General features: G+C 41.6%; 1 protein-coding gene across 6 annotated transcripts in view; it reads right to left on the minus strand.

Annotated features, from left to right (window-relative positions):
- TRIO (trio Rho guanine nucleotide exchange factor) overlaps positions 1 to 21,460 on the minus strand; it is a 337,626-nt gene that overhangs the window by 287,894 nt on the left and 28,272 nt on the right. For 2 of the 6 annotated variants that reach the window (XM_073891081.1, XM_073891079.1), the window contains exon 1: positions 13,880 to 13,907. The exons of the other annotated variants lie outside the window; for them this stretch is intronic. In XM_073891081.1, the coding sequence (XP_073747182.1) occupies positions 13,880 to 13,892 (13 nt within the window). In that variant the 5' untranslated portion in view covers positions 13,893 to 13,907. Of the gene's footprint in view, positions 1 to 13,879; positions 13,908 to 21,460 lie in introns of those variants that run through there. 6 annotated transcript variants of the gene reach the window in all.

Genomic DNA, 21,460 nt, shown 5'->3' on the forward strand with positions numbered 1-21,460 from the left:
GGAGGGAGGGAGGGAGGGAGGGAGGGAGGGAGAAGGACCCAGAAGACCCTCACCTCTACCATACAGCACTGGACAGGGCAAAGGACATTCTCATTTTTACTGCACCCCTGCTGTATGAAGGTGCTGTGCCTGGAGCTAAGGACCGAGCTGAGGACAAGAGAGACAGGAAGCATCTCAATGCACACATGTATGGACCTACCACCACAGTAACTACATGAACCAGGACGAGGTGCTTTCAGAGGGCAGGAGGGTGGAGTCAGAGCAAGTCTGAGGGGGGTTCGGGAAGGCATTCTTGACATTCTACAGACGTCACTTAACGGTGCACAAGGAGACTTTTTCTCCTGGGAGGCCCATCTTCATCCCAGAGAAAGTTTACAAATTTAAATATACCAGCCCTCCATTCTTTCAATCCAACTATGTTTTTATAATTATAGAATAACAGTGTAATTACAAGATTAGTGCCAAGCAGTAGACTGATGAGCATTTCATGACTATGGTCTAACATGAAGCCAATTCAGAATCCCTTAAAGTTGTGAAATCATTAATCACAGCGAATGGACTTTGATAACCTTTGCATATAAAGTGTTTAGATTATCCAATGAATAACACATGAAAATTTAAGCTTAAGGCTCTTTTAATACTTCATATGGTACCTTGCAGCTAGAAGGTGGTTAACAAATGAAAACAATAATTGAGATTATCTAAGAATACTGGACTCAGCAAGAACATTACATTTGCTCTCAATCCACTCTCTGACTGTGGGCAAGTCACTTAACCTCCCAGGCACCAAATGCCTCATCTATCATAAGAATGGATTATAGCAAGGTTATCACGACTTCTTCTAAAGGTAGAAGAATTACTTCAACTCATTAAACCACCATTTAGTGGCAGTGCTCCATTTCACATATAATGTATCCTGAAAAACATGTACGTTCTAAATGACAGGCATAAAATGCGTGATAATTTCAGCTAGGTTCAGAAATGTGTGACTGCCAATCACAACTAATCTTTGCTATTAAAGAAAAGCCTTTTCCCCCCAATGAAAGTAACATTACCTGCCAAATGGCCATTTGAGGGGGGGAGGAAGAAAATGCAGATAACTAGTAATCCCAAAGGCAACCATCACTGACATTTAAATAAGGCTCACTTAGAGTTTTTAAATTTATATAAACACAAATACATGCATAAATTTAGATAAAATCCAGTAAATTCCACATGCGCGCACACACACACACACCACCAACTAAAATAGAATAAACAAAAAAGGAAGTGCTCAGGAAAAGCCAGGAAGTGCTCAAAAAGTGCTCAGGATGAGTCAAAACTTGACTGGGTTCCCACTGGCTAACCTGGAACAATTTGAACAAAAATAGTAATGATAATAATCAGTAAAATAAAATGAGAATCTATGTGCCCATTCTGATATAAATAAGTAAATAAGAAAGGAAGGCTCTTTCTTACAGTAGGATTCCAACCAATAATAGTAAAATAAGTGAAGAAATTAGAAAATTACCATTTGGCAAATACCACGGTAATAATTATTTTACCTAAAAACCATCAATGGGTATAAAATTAATGAGAGAAAGTACAATGAGAAATGAGAGTGAGATATTTACAGTTTCAAAGAACATGCGCACAAGATACTCATTAGTTACAAAATGAAACATGATTAATTCTACAAAGGAGATCGGTAGGAACCATTCTAAGTCTCCTGATAAAATGCAGAGAAGAATAAAACTTCACTTCTGCAGCATTTCTAACAAAAATGAATAATCTGCATCTAGTCAGGAGGAAAGAGAACACAAATCCAAACTGAGGAACATTCCACCAATTAGCTAGAATTAACTAGCTTGAATTCTTCAAAACTGTCCAGGTCCTCACGATAAGGAAAAACTAAGGAACTCTTCCGGATTAAAGACTAAAGAGCTATGAGACAAAACTCTTGTGTGACCTGGGAATGAACCCAGCACCAGGTAAAGGACTTGACTGAGAAAACGGACAAGGTGTGCATAAGGTTTGTAAATCGGGTAAAATACGGAATCAATGTAATTGTCCTGATTTTGATCATTTTACTGTGGATGTAACAGAATGTCCTTGGTTTTAGGAAATACACACTGAGGCATCTGGAGGTAAGAGACACAACAACTTCATCACAGTATGTTTCAGGGAAAAAATTTTAGATAATAGATATGACATAGAGAAGGAAGGGGGCATGAATGATATAACTAGTAAAATATTAACTAAATAAGTTAAGGCCGATGATGTACTTATTTTTACTACACTTATTTTACTTATTTAGTTACATCTGCCAAGCACATGACTGCCTAACCGGCTACAAAGCAGTTTTTGGGAACGACATATAGTAACATCTCGTTTTTGACCATGAGAATGAGAGAACAGTGAATGATTCCGGTTGAAAATACTATCTTGAAATTAAAAGAACCAGCTTCAGAATTCAGTCCACCTCTTTTATAAAAGGAAATTAATTTCTATGTGTTCGTATTTTCAAAGTATACATAAACAGAAAATCTGGTCAAGTTACCATCAGTCAGAAGCAGATTTAAATTCCACTAACCCTCAAATAAGCAGTTGAATTTAGTGATACATCCCTGCACGATCTTATCTGTATTGTGCCCACTGTATACTTTCTCCTAAAACAAAAATGGAAGCAAATAACAATACTGTTTTTAAGTTGCTTAATGCACTTAATTAGAGTTAACCGTGTCATAACCTATTATTATAGTATGTATCACACAATAAACATTAATTCAAAATCGTTATACTAATAGAAGCTGCATGGAAATGCAGTTTAAACAAAATCTCCAAGTCTGAACTCTTGTAATTAGAGCAACTATTGCCACAGATTTCTCAGTTACTTCCCAGCATTTCATTCCTCCCAGCTGTGGAAAACTTTCTAAAATACCCAGAGTTCTCCAAATCTCATAAGCTGCTGAGAACAATGACATACGTGGCATTTGTCCTTAACTATGATCACTCTTTCACCTTTGAAGTAAACTATGCTTTGCAAAGTGATCACTTCCGATATGTAAACTATCATAAAAATAAATCAATACCACACTCAAGTTTTTAAAACTCTGATTTTAAGGGCAGTCCAAATTTAGCTCTGAGGATGGGTAATGTCTACACAGAATTTTGGTTCAATGGAAGGAATAACAAACCAGATCAAGTCAGTGAGCTGATGTGCTTCTGTTAGGCAGACCTTCCCCTCTTCTAGTCTTGGCCTGTAAATGTTCATGGAAAGGCCAAAGACACTTGTTTAGTAAGAAGGGTCCCATTACATTCATTTTATTCACTGTCTTATAGGCAGTTTTGATTTACACCTGGTGTCCCAGCACAGTTATTAATAGCATTCCTTTTCATTCTCAAAAATATTCTGGTTTGTACAACAAAAAATTATCTGGTAACCAACTTTAGGTTTCCAAGAAGTTACTGTGGACTCTTCTTTTGAGATAATGTATATATTACTGAGATAATGTATATATTGCTGTTATTATTAATGCTAAATAGGCTCCTCTTCTTTAGAAAACCACATTATCTCCAAAGATTAGATGCATCATTCTTTCAGAATTTTTTTTCACATCAAGATACATTAACAACTAATTCTAGTTTTTATTACATTTTCTAAATTCCTTCTATTTTTTTCACATCTTTCATATGCCAACATCCCAATATGTTTAATATAAACAAAAAAGAGGGAAAACACCACCAATAAATAAACTATTTAGGGTTGTTACTGAATACAACGAGGTTAATCAACAAAATCAGGATTTCACAGTGGAGAAGCAGGGCTACCAGCTTCAGGGACATCTCCAGGTCTCCACTGCTTACCCAAAGTAGAGGGTGCCTATGAAACCATTCATACCCCAAAATGGTGTAAAGCAAAGAAGCAATTACCATTTTGTAAAAGCCAAAATCTTCTTTGGATTTCTTTCTATTAGTGAAAACTGGTACTCTAAAGCACGTCTTTCATAAAAGACAAGTGGTGTAACATGAACTTTCTGCGAGCAAGGGAAACCTGTATTCAGAACCTCAAGAATTCTCTACTGGTAAATGTTCTTTCCAGACTGCAAGTTTCCTGACGTGGCTGACTTCTCTAAGTCCTGAGTATGGTCTACTTCATCAGAATGAACTTCCCTACTCGTTCCACGATTTAATCATTTTTGAGAAAGTATATCATACTCTATGTGTTAATGATGAAAATAGGTGGACAATTTGCTATGCCCATTTTCAAAATGGCGGTGAAAGAATTCTAAGTGTACACTGAAGGGCCAGAAAGTGATTTGTGGACAGCAACTTCTGACTAATTTCTAGAGAAGTCATTTTTAAGTCTGTGGGTGCAGAGTACAACATACATATTTACCAATTACCTCAAAGTGGCTTGATAAATGCTATGACAACTTTAATACTCAGGCCCTGTGCCTTGGGGGGCCGGGGGAGAGACACAGATGCAGACATGCAGTGATGGGACTGAGGGTTGACACACCATCATAGTCAACACACCACATTAGCAGTGCTTCCCATGTCCTGCATCCCTCTTGGGGTAGGGGAGCAATCCGGCAGAAGCTGGGGGGTAGTCAGCCTGCCACTCCCCACTTTCGAGGAGAGCTGGCTGGGCTAGTTAATTATAGATGTATCAATCTCAGAAGAGGGGCCTTGTTACCTAATTCACCAGGGAGGGAAATCCTAGAAGCACTTGTGCAGATACAAACTGATTAAATCACTATGCACTGTTACCTGGCTTTCTTTCTTAAAAGCCACAGGCATCAAATGAAGAGGTGTGTATGTAAATTTGTCCTGAGATACTTGGGAGTAGACCAGGCCAGCCATTCGCTTCTGTGTGAGAAGGAATTTTTTTCTTTTTAATTTAGTGAGTTCTTCCAAGACAGGGGAACCAGGTATTTGCAAAGGATCACAAGTTCCACAAGTCACTGCCCCAGGCATCTGGGTAGGTCATCAAATGAATGAATAAGGGACAGAGAAGGCCAATTAAAGAAATATTTATGCTGAATTTCATGTGCCTGAAACATTTAAACAGGCAGGAAGTGAGTAAATCCAATACCCCTGCCTACAAAAGAGCACGTGTGTCTATAGGAAGGCCCCGAGAAAGACGCTTCAGGGGAGCTAAGGCCAGTCTCACCTCTGGCTCAAATCTCCTATAGGAATAGACTTTTCTTCTTTTTAGGGGGGACACACACTTTTAAAAGTAATCTCTTATAAACAAAGAGATACATCAATTTTTCAAATATTTGTGTAAGTCGCTGACTTTATGCTTTTCCTTTCAGACTGCCTAAACTTGATACTACGTCTGTCACTAGGCTTCCTCATACAACGTTATCCCGCTAGCTGGATGGGTCTGCCCAGTGCAGTCCTCACTCCCGCCAAGCACCCCATCAAGGCCATGTGTTAGCAAAGACCACTGGGGATTAAGGAAGCAATCCCTTTAAATAGTCATCTTCCCTCTATTCAAAATTGGTAGCCTACATTAGCTCAATATAACTTTCCTGTAACTTTCCTTTTCATAGATTCATTCACTACTATGTAAACTAGCTTCTGTTGACCAAAAAAGGCCAATCGTCTGTGCCAGATATGAACTAACTTCTGAACATGGTCAGAATGGCAGCACCTCAGCTCTCTGCAATCCCCAATGAACTACAGACTTCTTTAAAGCCTAGGGTGGCAGAAATAGCACCAAATACATTCCGGAGAGCATGAAAATGAACGGCACTCACACGTAAATCTACCCAGTGCCCTGGTCATGTGTCAAGCTAACACAGGAATTATCCAACGTTCTCCAAGACCACATACTTACTTAGGATGAAGAGGAACTGCTATTTTTGGGTTCTTCGGGATTAACCCTTTCCCAGCTCTCTCCAATCCAATTCGACAGAAATACTGGGTGCTTGGGAACTGATAAAAATTTCAACATTACACTTGCAGTTGGGCTAGAGATTTTAGTCCAGATTTGATAATAAAAATAGTGCCAAATATTAAACTGTGGGAGAAGTCCCAGACTTTTATATGATATTCAAAAGTAGACAAAGGCTATAAGTCCCATGCCAACATCCTCACTACAAAATAATTTCACATATAGACACATTTTTACAGTACTATATAGAGAAAAATACTAAAAATAGAAATAAACATAATTCAAAAGTAATGTGATTCCATAACTCTTACACCGAACTGGCAATTTGTAGGAGTTTTTCAAAAGGAGAAGCAGAGCCAAACTTGTAACATCTGTAGCAAAAGCCCAAGACCAACATTAAAGAATTATTCATGGAAAAACATTTTCACTACAATGAGCCAAAGCTCAATTGCTAAAAATACATGTAATGTGCACACAAGTGCATGGGTTTACTAAAGTATTCATTTCACAGTATTTCATCTTGAACTACCTCACTGGATTCTCCCCACACAAACATTCCAGGCTAAAAAGCAATACAGGATTCAATCCACAGAACAAACCTAGAAACTGGTGAGGAACTACAGCAGAAAAGGAGGAATTACAGCAGAAAAACTGAAAAGCAGCAATAGGTGAAGGAGGAGCTTGAAGTCATTACTGATGAGACTGCCTCCTTCCTCTCCGTTACAAGCCCTGTTTACAGGTTATCAGCAACGGTGCAGCGGAAAAGGATGAAAATGAAGGCAGAAAGAGCATTCAAAAATAGGAAACACCTTTCAAAACATTAGAGTCTGTGTAAGGAATGGAAAATAATGGGTCTGATTTTATAGGTCACAAAAAAATAAGTTGTATTAATTTACACTCCTGTCTACTGAATTGTTTCAAAGTTCCAGCTGAGCAGGGGCGCCTGGGTGGCTCAGTCAGTTGAGCGTCCGACTCTCAATGTCATGAGATCGAGCCCCAGTGACACCCGGCGTGGAGCCTGCTTCAGATTCTCTCTCCCTCTCCCTCTGCCGCTCCCCTCATGCACACGTGCTCTCTCTCTCTCTCTCAAAAAAAAATTTAAAAAGAAATTTTTTTAAGTTCTAGCTGAGCAGTTACGAGCAGGGACCAGGAACTAGGTTCAAATCACTCCACCCTTAACCAACTCTTGCCTTGGGCTACTCAGCCACTCTGTACCTCAGTTTCCTCATCTGTGGAGTGGGGGTAACAGTATTAAATTACTGAATAAGTGACGGCGACAAGCAGAGCAGCAGGTAGCACAGCAGGCCGGAAGGGTGAGCCGGCACCATGGTTCCTCCAAGATCACCAGAAACGGCATCCAAGATTTACCCAACTCCAGCAAGCGCACACTTTGTCCTTTGCACCAAAGTATGTTTTAAGCTTTTTATTTTGGGTCACCTAGCAGAAGCCACAAATAAAACACCAGTGATTTTATAAAATTTGTATTCACATATTGGAAATTATAGTCCATCCTGATGTTTCAGTCTAACTTCTCAGCTGGTGAGGAGAAAAGCGAGGCTATAATTATGAAAAAAGCAAAGATGGATTCAAGCTTCCTATCAGCAAACTAAAAGAATGGGGTCTGCTCCCAGCTCAACCAGGAGTAGCTCACAGCAGGACAAAAATTTCAATGACAAAACACACTTATCCCTGTAAGAAAGGGAAAGCCCTCCTTTTATTATTTTAATAATTCCTTCCCCTCCTTCCCCTACATCTCTTTCTCTCATTGTTTTACAAGAAAATACAGCATTTTAATAATCAGGAAACCCACAAAATGTAACACCTAAAGAACAATAATTCCTTGAAGCATTCCATATAAAACAAGCATCCATATCCTCTTTTACTCACTCAGAGTTCTATGTGGAATCTATTTTAAATAAAAATTCAAATGCAAGTACCAATCCTAATGTCCATTTTTTCTTCATAAATTCAAAAATTCTAACAACAAAAGAAACACAATTTGTTTAAATAGGATTGACTGTGATTGCTCTACATACATACTCCTGGGTACAAGGATCTTCAAAAACACAGATTCAAAGGTACACCCCAACCAAGAGCCAGTTAGATGCCAGATACAGTGCTAAGGACTGTGAGCAATAAAAGTGAATCAAACAAAGCCCATGACACACGTTCACCATCGCACGGTAACACAGAGAGAGTGGCAATTCTCTTTGCACCTTAGAGCCTCAACCCCCAACAAAAACCACCTGGTAACTTTTACCTTTTCTTAAAAATCCTTCCTGCCCCTGTTAACTGTTTGTTGGAGAGCAGCTCTGCAGTCCTTGCTAATACTATATGCTGCATTTTGAAATGGTGGGGGAAAATAGCATATAACACATTCCAGAACTTACTAACTTATTGTACTTTGACATCATAATTAGACACATAAGAAAGACCAAAACTGGCATTCCATAAAATACTATCGAGTTCCCATTCATCAGGCTAGGCTGCCCTGGCCAAGTTAACTTTTCATCTCATGACTTTCCCACATGTTGGTATGTATCTTGCTATGACCAGGCACTCAGGCTCCAATTTGCTCAAATATTACTAAACATTCACATAAAACTTTAACCAACTATGGCTTTATCCACCATGAAGGCAATATTGGCTCACACTGGCATTAACAAAACGGTGAGTCGCTAGGTCCAAGAGTCACAAACATTTGCTGGTCACTGACACACAAAGGACAGGCCACCACTTCAGGCCTGGATGCAAGTAAACTCAAGTGCCTCTGCCCAGGTGAGGGTGGCCCTGCCCGCTCCATGGCAGCTCAAAGAACCACCAACCAGAATGTTCCATCAGGGCACCAAGGATACAGCCTTTCACTTCAATTTCAAATGAGTCCATATTTAGACTGTGCTCTGGAACAACATGAAAAACTATCTTGAAGCATGTTTTTATAGTTCTCTAATATCCATTGGATGACTCACAGTTATGTATCATAGAGGCCAGGTACTTTTATTTCTAAAAAAGGAATATGTTTGAGTGTTGGGGGGGCCAGCCTAGTGCTCTAAAGCTCGGTGACTAGGCAAGAAAAACAAGAGAGAAGCTGGTTCATCTCCAGCTCAGGAAAAGTGATTTTAAGGACCAAAGGCTTATTTAAAATGTCACACTTAACTCAAGTTTGCAATTTATTTTCCAGCATAGTCTCATGAATCTAGTCAACATTTAAACACTACTCAGTAGTGCTAATTGGTTCTACCTCTTAAAAGTCTGTTTAACAAGCTATTCAAAACTCCCTGTCCCAAGCTGCCTAAAAAAATATTTTGAAAGCATTTACTAAGGCATAACTAGGAATCAGTTTTTCCAGCAGTTCTTCCCAGGCTGAAATACTCAGAACAGCAAAACAGTCTTCTCTGATTGAAAGAAGAAAAACTTCACACTCCCCACCTCCCACTCCATGTCTACAACCTATAAGGAGTCTATTCATTGGGGAAGGTTTCCGAAGTTTCAAGGAATCAACAAGGAAGTAGCAGTTGTCTATCTCACTATACAAATGACAAAAATCAACCCATTTGTAAGAGGAACAGGGCAGATCTTCGTGTTGCAGTTAGATGTACACTCAGCCTATGGGACTATTTCCTAACTATCCATAGTTTGGTTAATCCCGTCAGAGCTTTCCCAATACAGTATGTCAAATATAAATACACCAATGCTCCCTTTGCTAATTCAAATCACCTGTAGGAAAAAACAATTTAAAAAACTATGAACAAGCCCTATAAGGCATCAAATAAACATTGGAGACAACTATATCTCCTGTTAAAAATTCTATTACTGGCCATAAAGTACTTAATATACACTCACAATTTTAGACAAGGCAACATAAAATGCTAGTGATATTAAATGCAAGGTTTAAAAACTTACCTGGCAAAAGTTAAGGCTACATAAATAGGCAAATGCTTTTTTGCAGTTGGCAGCAAGAAAATGCTTCATTTAAATTTGTTACGAAAATACATGTCATGAATTAGCCAAATTCAAGCAAGTTTAATTCTAACTAATTAAATCAGCTTCCAAATATTTTTTTAAAATTTCCCCCATGTACCCCAGAAATTTGGTCTTTTTTCCCCTGTGTTCTCCCAATCATTACTTCCACTTATCTTTTAGCACCTCCTCACCCTTTCCTCGGTGTTTGGTATCAGAACAGCAGTACCAATTCCTTCCTGCTCCTCAGCCTGGAAGCCGTCTCTGCAGCCACAGATGTGGTAGGCAAGTGGCACAGGGGCAGGGGCGCAGGGGGGTTGGGGGCAGCCAGTACGCACAGGAGGGGGAGGGCACACAAGGGGGGCAGGTGCACATGAGGCGTGGGTAGGCACGGAGGTTGGGGGCAGGTGCACATGCGGGGCAGGTATGATCCTGGGCAGGTGCACATAAGGGGCACGTGAGGCACCTGGGTGGAGGGCAGGTGCGCACAGAAGGCGGGTAGCACAGAGCCAGGTGTGGACAGTACTCCACCAGGACATGGTGGCCAATCTGGGCCTGGGAGCTTGCTCAGAGCCCAGCACACCTGTTCTCACTGCCACCTTTAAAAACTTGATGCCGGTCATGTCTTTCGCTGTTCATGAGAGCTGGCCCACCATGAACAGAACGTCCATCCCACTTAGGACTTGGAAGGGAGTACACTGTCAATGCTTTTATGTAGTTATTTTTCAGTTGATGTCAATAGTCTCCAGGATTCAATGTGGAAGAAAACAACAGGACCAAGCTCTCCCATAATCCTCCATAACTTCGTTTTGTTTTGGTTTAAAGTTTGGGAACACTCGCTATTAGCCTTTTCAGGGGGGAGGACAGACAGAAAAGGATGGGTAAGAAGGCAGGGAGGGGGACCCTAATTTTATGGGGAAAAGGCAGAAAGATCCAGGTGTTCTGGATTCAGTCCCTGAAAATGACTAAAATGCCTTTGAGATCTGGCAGCCCACTTATATTTTAGGGAAATCCAGCCACCGCAGTCTCCCACACAATCTCTCCACTCCAGGATCTATGGATCATCTGCCTGAGAATCATTCCCAGGGCTGGGTTAAACAGACCGCCTCATTCTTCTTTAAAGCACAATCATTTCAACAAATCAATTTTTTATCTCTTTGATTAAGGATGCTACAGACTGGAGGATGCACTAAATGTTTCATAACAGCTTTTTGTTGGGAGGGGAGAGGATATTAATGCATTAGACAAACATCTGTATTGAAAGATGCACAAAGATTTCAGAAAGTTACAGTACGTACAGTTACTGATACAGATAGACACTGGGCTCATAAAAGTATTGATAAATTTTTGGAATTCATAGCAATGACCCAATGAGTAGAGCCATGAAAGTCTTAAACTATAGGAATCATGGGTGTAAACATCCTACGTACTGAACACTGGGAAGAAATTTTAAGTATAGGGGCCAAAAGCAGCTCATTAAGTTTTAAATCATGATGAAAATCACAACTTCTTTTTTTTTTTTTAAAGATTTTATTTATTTATTTGGTAGAGAGATATAGCGAGAGAGCAAGTAGGCAGAGAGGCAGGCAGAGGAAGAGGGAGAAGCAGGCTCCCCGCCGAGCAGGGAGCCCGATGCGGGGCTCGATCCCAGGACCCTGGGATCATGACCTGAGCCAAAGGCAGCCGCTTAACCGACTGAGCCACCCAGGCGCCCCGAAAATCACAACTTCTACAAATAATTATCACTAATGGTTTTAAACAAATGATCTTCCCGCTTTCCAAAAATGTCTTTGTCACCTCACTATACTCATCAACATCCATGACCCCTTAGGCGTTTTTGCACACTCAAAACCCAAGACCCAACAGTCAAAAAAAATTACAGTATTTTATATTCCAAACAAGCTTTATGAAGTAAAAATGCTGAACCACCAGAGGCTACGGGTACACTCACAGAAACAGACTGTAATGCCTGTTCCACAGTCCTGGGGGCCGTTCACACCCAGCACTGTCTGTGAGCCACTGGGGCCAGATGGCTCCTGCACGTGGAGGCCCAGCAACCCAGCCACCCAGGCCTGCTTCGGGGGCCACACAGAGCAGGTTGCCCGAGGAAAGGAGGCTGCTTGCAGGACGAGTCTGATCTTTGGTTAGGATTCAGAACAGCAAAAGTGATTAATGAACAGGAAGATGACAAGTGGTGTAGAAAAAGAGAGGAATCACAGGTAATCATAGTCGTGCTGGAAGAGTGTCAAAATGGATGAAAACTGACCCAACAAAGTGTCCACTCTCACTCCCACTAACAGAACTTGAATATTTTCCTGAAACACCAAGAACTTGCCACATGCAATATGGACTGAAAAGGACCATGAGAGAACAAGTGTTTTACAAGAGAAGTTTATTTCAGGAATATTTATAAGATACTAAGATACAAGCTTTCCTCTCAAACCTCCATGCGTTAATCATATGAGGACAGAAACAGCAAGGAAAGGAGGCCTCCAAAGCAATGAATTCCTGAATCCTAACAGACAGCTGATATTAAGTAAACGAAAACATGATCCAGTACGCGGACACATCCTCGTTTTCTCAAGGTGACAAAAATCACAAGTTCAAAGCCTCGACAGCATTGTCAAGTGCCTTTAGTAGATCAGAGGACAGCGGAAGGCCCCTTGCAGAATCGAAACTCTGTGATCCAAGGACTGGACAGAGGCCGTGGAGCAGGGGACAGCCTCGCAGCCACAGGACCAAGTTTCCAGCAGCAGCTGCCAGCTATCTTTTTGCTGAGGGAACACACAAACTGTGCGGTACCCTCTGCACCTCCCCAGACATCACTACTGCTGCTAAGGTGAGCAGCAAAGCTCTTCTAACAAAAACAGCTCGAAATCCCCGGAAGTTGAAGTGTGCAAAGCATTCGGTTAGCAACCGCTGGATTTGCTGCAGACAAGGAACCCAGCTACCCGAACACACGGCATGCTCTGGGACGACTGCCCGGCTGGCTTGGGAACCCTGAAGTCAAGGCCAGTGAGAAGTCCTCATTAATAAACCGCAGAGCACACAGAAAGCTGGACGGACAACTGTGCCTTTTTAATTTGGGGGCTCCATCTTTCCTTGCCAAGCCATATCCTCTTGGGTAGTATTTTCTAAAAACAAATGCATTCAAATGAAACAGCCACCGTTTGTCTAAGATGAAGCTGCCAGCGCACCGCAGGACCCCGGTTCCCCAGCAAACAGCCCTCCAGAGAGGCTGAACGGTGCGGCCGGCAGTGGCCACAGCCGTCCCTGTGTGCCTTCCTCAGCAAACGAGAAGGGAAGGTGGCACTAAGCTCTGTTCCACCCAAGTGTGAAACCGGTGCCACTGTGGAGGACCGAAGAGAAAAAAAGAGACTGGTGCTTAAGTACCTGTGATGAATTGAATTTTTTTCTTTTTAATTATTTAGGGTATCTTCAAGGTTAGGGGTGTTGGGGAGTTTTTTATTCAAATAAGGGAATATTTAACAAGTACTACTTTGTTTAAACTAATAACTTTTAGGGGATGAATTAATTCTTCTGAAAGAACACAATACATTTTTTAGTAAATTGATGTCTTTGTAACAGTCCTTTTTAAAAAAAGGTCTCCCTGGGTGCCTGGGTGGCTCAGTCATTAAGTGTCTGCCTTCAGCTCGGGTCATGATCCCAGGGTCCTGGGATCGAGCCCCGCATCAGGCTCCCTGCTCTGCGGAAAGCCTGCTTCTCCCTCTCCCACTCACCCTGCTTGTGTTCCCTCTCTCGCTGTGTCTCTGTCAAATAAATAAAATCTTTAAAAAAAAAAAAAAAAAAAGAGGTCTCCCAGAACATTTTTTCATGATTTAAATTACCACACATGCACAACTAAGTTCCACACAAGTACAGGGGCCAGACACTGTGACTCAGGGCTTTCAGTCAAGGGAAATTAAGGATGCTCCACTGTGACTGTAGCTTTACAACTTGTGTAAACGTCCAGGCGACTGTCCCGGCTCAGAGGAAAAGTACCCCAGAGGACTAATGCCTTGTCCTTGAACACACCTGTATTTGTCATCCCTGCTCTAGAAGGAGGTAAATGGCAAAGCAGAGGTTCTCAGCAGTGTTTGGTCCCATCTTCCTTACCAATCCTCTAGAAAATCAGGGGAGAATTAAAAAAAAAATCATCAGAACTCCAAATTCATACCCAGAGGGCACTTCATCTATCAGGAGAAATTAAGTGAATCCTTAAATTCTAGTGAGCTTTCCAATAGGTAATTTCTTACAAAGAAAAAAAAATGTAGAATCTCATAAGATTTAATCAAAGAGAAAAGGACATAAAGTTTAACACTGTCCTTCCTAATTAGTGCTATTTTCTCACAAACCGAGCTCTTACATGTAAATTTCTCACTAATTTTTATACTTCAATCTTTATCAAAGTTAAGGCATAGAATTTATACTACCATTTAATCATATCTTATTACAAGGGAGCTTTTTAGCCCGCTCTATGGGCTAGTGAGAAGGAACTGCATTGTATTTGATAAGCCAATCACATCTAAAACAATGACTGTCTCCTTGCTTTGAAAATTTCACTATTTCATAGAAACCTCCACAACCATTTCTATCAGATATATAAGTCTGCCCCAAAGTTGAAGGATCTCCATCGGGCAATCCTGGGACTGGTAACAAGGGACCAAGATCCAAGGGAACAAAATCCTGTTCTGGTCAAAGATGGTACTGGCAGAAGTCAAAGGGGGTCAGCTGGTAGGAGGTGTCCCACTTCTCAGAGAGCTTGACACAGGGTACAGAGGACAGCAAACAGCAGATGCCTATACATTTCACTGACGGACCCTCTCCTTGGCACTTGCTAGCAGCGCCTCAGACGTCAAGATAGAGGAGTCCTAGTTCTCAGACCTGCAGACCACACAACTCATGGAAATCAGTGCTGTATCGGGTGAAAAAAACACTATCCAACGATCTGAACAGGAATAACTGAAAGAAGATGAAATTCAATGATATGTGTAAAGTTACATTTACATTCAAAACACGTATTTCTTAAATACCAAGTCAGGAAGGACCTGCGTGAAAAGGAAGGAGATGATAAGACAAAAAACAGCGGACATTCTGGACAGTTCCAAGAGCCAGAGCTCGGACAGGAACGGGCTGGAGCTGTGCGTACTCTGCGGGGTTCACGAAGGCCAGGCCTGGGGTCCTGTGAACCCACCTCGGTGCAAAGTGTGGAAGCCACTGGGGGACACTGAGGGCAAGTGTGTACGTTTCAAGAAAGAGCATGAGGCCAGGAGGGGCCTGCTCACTATCTTCGTATTCTTCAAAGGCTCAGCAGAAAAGAGCTTTCACGGCTCCCAACACTTGGGAACCTTAGGCCAGAACTAGAATAAAGAGATTCTAAATTCCAATGAGTGTTGAGTTGGGAGGGACAGGAGAGTAAAAATAAGGGACAAGGGGATTAGAAATAAAAGGTTATGCTTATATTTAGGAATGGCTCCCCTTGCAAGTTGGAGGGTATCTCTTTGGCCTGTGGCAGTCATTCTTAACACTGAGTTCTGAGCTTTGGGTCTACAAAAAAGATGAGGCTGCCTCTCTTCACTGGTGTGCTCTCTGCTTGGGGCTCAAGAAACCTGCTCTAAATACTGCAGTTTACGAAATACGAGTCCAGCATTTCTCTTCCCCCCTCTCTGTTCCCCCATTTCACAAGAAACCTCTCAAGGCCCCTTTCCATGAAAATCCAGCTCACATGTTAACCTTTAAACTGTATGATCATCATGAGCCCTTGAAAATCGTTAAGGATACAATCAAAGAGAGAAAAACCACATCATTTGTTGAAAACGAAGCCAAAATTGGATAACTTTTCCTAAAAGGCTGTCACTACAAAAATGTACACAAAGTCCAAAGTTCATGAACCAAAATACATTTTTGGCAAAATTGAACACCACTAACATATATCAGGAATAAGGAAAATCCCAAAAAAGATTTCAACCTCAGTGTTCTTCATCTGTGCTGCGGAGTTAAGTCTCTCCAACCCGCTGTGTGACACTGACGGAAAGCTCACTCTGCTTCCCCTCACAGTGAACACCACACAAGATGCGAGACGCTGACATCATGGACAAAGGAACACTTTCAGCCACGCTATGCCCGTGTCCCTACCGGGCGGGCACCTACCTGCCTCCAGGAATCACACGTACCAGCTGGTCCCTGCCAGGAAGGACGTTCAGCTCCAGGGCCAGGTGCAGAAGGGCCGTGTGCTGGTGAATTAAAGTCACATTCTAGTTGAGGGTGGGGGGGAGTCCGCCACAAGAGGCCTGTTTCCACCCCCCACCCCTGAACCACTGCTCCCCTCCAACTCTATCTGCTCTATACTCAGAATCTTTTCCCTGCACCACCTTACCCCGGCTGGAAGCTCCAGGTATGTACCCTTTATCCCATATTACCTTGGTTATACCTCTTCACACACATGCCACGATTGAGAGGTTAGCAGGAAGAAACACTAAAATTTGAGAAAGACAACGGAGTGCCAGAAAAGGAACACAATAAGCGTCAGCGTCAGACCAAGCCAGCTCTAGGTCCCAACACTTCCACATCTCCTCGCCTCCCGGCCTTCGGCAAATTAAGTGGGTTCATGTCTCTGAGCCTTGCTTTAGAGTCTTCTCATCAATAAAATGAAGAGAATAGTATCCATACAGGAAAGATAAGATGGGAAAAGCAAATGACATAATCTACATAAAAGGCTCACTCAGGCTCTCCACAGCGATGAAAAACACAGAAACAGAACCTTGGTTTTCACCCTACAAGGAGCGCATGCTCTGTAAACAGCAGTTACCAGGCTAACATGCCTTGCACCGCAGAGCCGAACACGACGCTCTCGCTTCTGACTTCCTGTTCCTTGCACTGTGCCCAGTCACTACTCCTGCTATTCATCCACTCAGATTCTTGGCTAAAACCCTCTAACTTGTCTTTAAATACTCCCAACATTAGTCTTAAGCAAAGTGAGGAAGAGGGAGCCAGAGAATTCACAGTGTGCTGTGAGCGGAGTATACACCTGTGCCCCGTGTGAGTGGTCCCGTGCGCCATCTCAAGGACCACCTGGCCCAGAAACTCTCCACACCTGATCACAGGCCTGCCCACAGCCCTTCACAAGCTGGTGTGAGGTTCACCACAGACGCTCAGCCAGGACTGATCACAGGATGGCTGTGGGGTGCTAACCACCAGCGCCAGGATCTCTGGGAGCTAACAACAGTAAATGGGGATAAAGAGCTCCTAGGCTCACCTGCACTGGGTAGTGCACCTCACTGTCCGGAGGTGTCCATAACGCATGGAGTCGCACTCCACCTTCAGTTTCAACAACTGCCCAAACCTTCAGACAAGCACTGATACCATCTCAGCTGGGCCAGTATCTGAGCAGTTGTCTCCTTGTCAGTGTCCTCTCACACGCTTTAAGGCATCTAAGAACAATCTGGTATCTGGAGAAGTATCAACATTCATTCTGTACCCCTTAATGAAGGTGCCTTTCTTATTACTTAGGAAAAGGCTGTAATGTTAGCTGCCATGTCCTACAAACAGTAAGAGGCTGAAACACAACAGATCAAACCAAAAAATACACTGTAATGTTCCACTGTCAATTTTCTTTTCATAATCCATATAATGGAACCAAGGAAAATTCCAAAAGTGACTGCATATAAATGCTATTTTCTTGCATGTTTTTTTATACCTTAGTTTTTTTCCTGAAAATTTGACTGGACAAAATTATGTATTTTAGCATGCACAAAAAATTGGCCAACTCAAGTAATAGGTTTTACAAGAAAATTAAAACTATATGGATTCTCATATTCAAGGATCAGTCACTTCTAATATGTCCTACTTCTGAGATTTTTTTTTAAAGCTAAAAATGAGATTCTTCCAAAAATCCAATTTAGGTTATATTTGTTTAAAAAAAAAAAAGCAAGCAAGCCTTATTTATTTGGGTAAAAATCCTGACAGTTTTCATGTAACTCAATACTCTTCGCGCAGTTAAAGAAAACAGAGTGCGGTAAACTCAGTCACCCTCTTTGCCCCATTCCCTTCAAAATAATATTTTTTAATCCAATGAGAATAGAAAGCTCCAGGCAGTACGTAATGATCAGTTTGGAAATTCAGGCCACACAGACTGAAAATATCAGCATGTAACCAGCTTTTTATCTAGGTTATTTCAAGAGGCTGCACCAGAAAACTGGGGACTATAATGCACAGGCTTGACCACATCTATATTACAGTTAATGGTCATTCTACACAACATACCTTCCAAAATCAAGTGAATTTAAAATATACAGTATGTACAAAATTCCAGATTTTAAGAAAAAGGTATCTTTTAACACATCTTACTTCTGGTTTATCTAAGTGCTTACACTACTGAAGAATTCAGAGGGCAGAGAAAGTAGAAAGAATATATTTTTATTTTAAGGTGGTTAAAAATGCATTTAACCTAGCATTACAGAACAATTAAGATCGAATACAGAACAGTTGCTCTAAGGTTCAGTAAAGAAGTTGTGGGGGGATTCTACTCAGGGAATCTAGCTGCTCAAGAGGAATTTTCTCTCATTCTGGGACACCAGACCCACTCAGGGGATTTCGAGGAGGATGCTGGCCAAGAGGAGGAGAGGACTCTGACCAAAATAACTTCACTCATTCAAAACAGGAACGCAGTTAAAAAGCCTTTTTCACCACCCTTCTTCTGTGATGAGGGAGGGCAAGGGCAGCACAAAGACCCCCTTCTGAGTTCATGTAAAGAAGGGTGGGATGCGCGCCAGGTCCCGAGTGTTGACAAATCCTGATTCACTGCTCAAGTCACACTTCGCTCACACATAAAATGGGCAATTCAACCACTCGAGCTGGGGGGCGGGGGGAGGATCTCTGAATGTACTCCACACAGACCACTATTGAGAGGAGTTCTGACTCAGCATCATCTCTTCTGACTACTCTTCTCAGCCAATTGTCAATGCCTTTATGTGTCCAATACTGAATCAAGTACCATTTTATCCAAGTTAGGAATGAGCCACAAAATACTCAACATTGGGAGTCATGAATATCTTAACATGACTCTCATCCTCTGTAGACAGAAATCACAAAACTGTGGTCACTGAGTGACCATATGTTCTATTTCTACAGGGACAGTTCCAGTTCACTCCTATTGTTCCAGAAGAATTATCAGCAACACCCTCTTTCACTCTCAGAAGCATCTCTGTTTAGACCATAAGGTCAGCCTACCAATAAAAAATGTCAAGCTAAGAAACCATCAACATCTGCCAGCAACACCTGTCACCTTTTAAACATCAAGCTGGGCGGTGGGATTTGAACCACACCACAGAGAGCACAGGTGATAACCTTAGGGTTCCTAAAGTTGAAGCTTAGCAATAACTACATCAGCCAACTTGAACATTATTCATTTTCTCTACGCTTTTAAGTGGCAACATTGCTGTGCCGCCAAGTATCGCCTAAAATGACCTCCCTTTTGATCTCCGGCAGCACGAGAAAGCCTTTGCTATGTGGTCTTAGCACCGCACGTACAACTCATTGCTCGTGCTTGGCAAATATAGAGCAGTAAGGGCCAAATGACATCTCTGCCCTAAAAGAGGTAGTTTTAGGGAACAACAGTTAAAAGAAGTAGGGAAATGAAGAATTACTTCATGTACTAGGAAAATCATTGGGTAGGAGTATTTGTAAAAATGAAAATAAAAGCAAGCCACACACAGTAAGTAGTAACCTATGATATTAAATGGTAAATATAAATAAAATGGAAAAAGAAGATATTGATAAAAATTCTTACAGTGGGTTAGAAACAGAGCCAAGCCACAGTATAGCCAGGGCTGATTTTGGTTTTTTGTGTTTAATCTGCAATAATGGGCCTGTGGAAATTCCAGGGAAGTCTCCCATTTACATACAGATGCAAAGCAGCTCCTCCTCCATGCCGCCAAAATACTCAGAGGTAATAAAGCGCAATCAAGAGGAAGAAAACCTCCTATGTGCCCAACCCTAGCCCAACCTCAGTGAAGTTGAGAGTAGGAGGGTTCTCAGCAGAGACAGGAGCAATTCTGCTCTCCAGGGGGTCCTGGGTCCCAGCCAAGAGAGGGAAGCCAGTTAGTCCCACAATATTTTTTCTTTCTTTCTTTTCTTTTCTTCTTTCTTTCTTTTTCTTCCTTCCTTCCTCCTTCCTTCCTCCTTCCTTCTTTCTTTCTCTTCCTCTCTTCCTCTTTCTTTCTTCCTGTCTCTTCCTACCCTGCTCCATGAGCTGTATTTCCACTTTTACTTTTTAATTTTCCATTTGCTAGTAAACCAGAAGCAACATGCTTAAAAATGTCAGAATCCTAGGCTGTGCAAATCTCCAGGTTCTAGGGAGGAGCTCCAGCAAGGAAGGTGCAAAGCTAGTGTTTGCATATTTCAGGGCAAATACCAAGAATCAACACGAAATTCACACCAATACCAGGAAGGCATGGCATTAAAAAGATCTATGTTTTTCATAATAAAAATGTTTTTTAAAAGGTACCCACTCATATTCCAGTTATTATCAAAAAAGAAAATGTAGTGACTACACTTTCATGGTAAGCACTGAGTAATGTACAAAATTGTTAAGTCACTATATCATGTATCTAAAACTAATATAACATTGTATGTCTACTTCAAGTAAAAAAAATGACATTTACCAAAAAAATTAAAATGTGACTTTTAAACTTGGAGACCTTTGAACTTGTGAAATATAAGCCACTGGAAACAAAATGTAAATATGGCAATTTATTTATGAAAGGTTGTTTTCAACATGCAAATGAGTTCCAGAATAAATCATCTGCCCCACAGGTCTCTCAAACCTCAGGGCGCAGTCCATGGGACAGAAAGTGATATACAGAAACAAAGTATCCTGAATGGGCTGTTTGCACCTACCTAAAAATACTCTTGTGAAACCTAAAATTTTTTGGAAAGATTTTATTTTTAACTAATCTCTGCACCCAATGTGGGGCTCAAACTCACAACCCCAAGATCAAGAGTCCTATAATCCACTTACTGAGCCAGCCAGGCACCCCTTGTGAAAACTAAATTTAATGGTGTTTCAGAAAACCACATTTATAAAATGAATATATCTAGTATCAACCCTGTAAATATGTGCATAAAATGTTCAACAGCCATAAAGATGAGACTTAAAACCCAAATTTCAGTGACTATACTTTTTTTTTTGAGAGAGAAAGAGAGTGCAGTGGCTGGAGGGGTGCAGTGCAGAGGAAGCAGGTTCCCTACTCAGCCCAGAGCCCGACACGGAGCTCCATCTCAAGACCCTGAGTTCATGACCTGAGCCAAAATCAAGATTGGGACACCTAACCAACTGAGCTACTTGGGTACCCCATCAACTGATTATACTTTAAAGAAGAATTAGGGGTGCCTTCAGCTCAGGTCATGATCCCAGGGTCCTGGGATTGAGTCCTGCATCGGGCTCCCAGCTCAACGGGAAGCCTGCTTCTCCCCCTCACTCTGCTGCTCCCCCTGTTTGTGCTCTCTGTCAAATAAATAAATAAAATCTTAAAAAAAATAAAAAAGAATTAAACGTTTTGGCTATCTCTGCTTATCTGGCATTAAGTGAAAATGTTATTTTTGAAAGGCTCAACATTC

The sequence above is a fragment of the Callorhinus ursinus genome, unplaced genomic scaffold (genome assembly GCF_003265705.2).
Source record: "Callorhinus ursinus isolate GAN/ISIS: 27379988/994484 unplaced genomic scaffold, GSC_fseal_2.0 scaffold3, whole genome shotgun sequence".
NCBI lineage: Eukaryota > Metazoa > Chordata > Mammalia > Carnivora > Otariidae > Callorhinus > Callorhinus ursinus.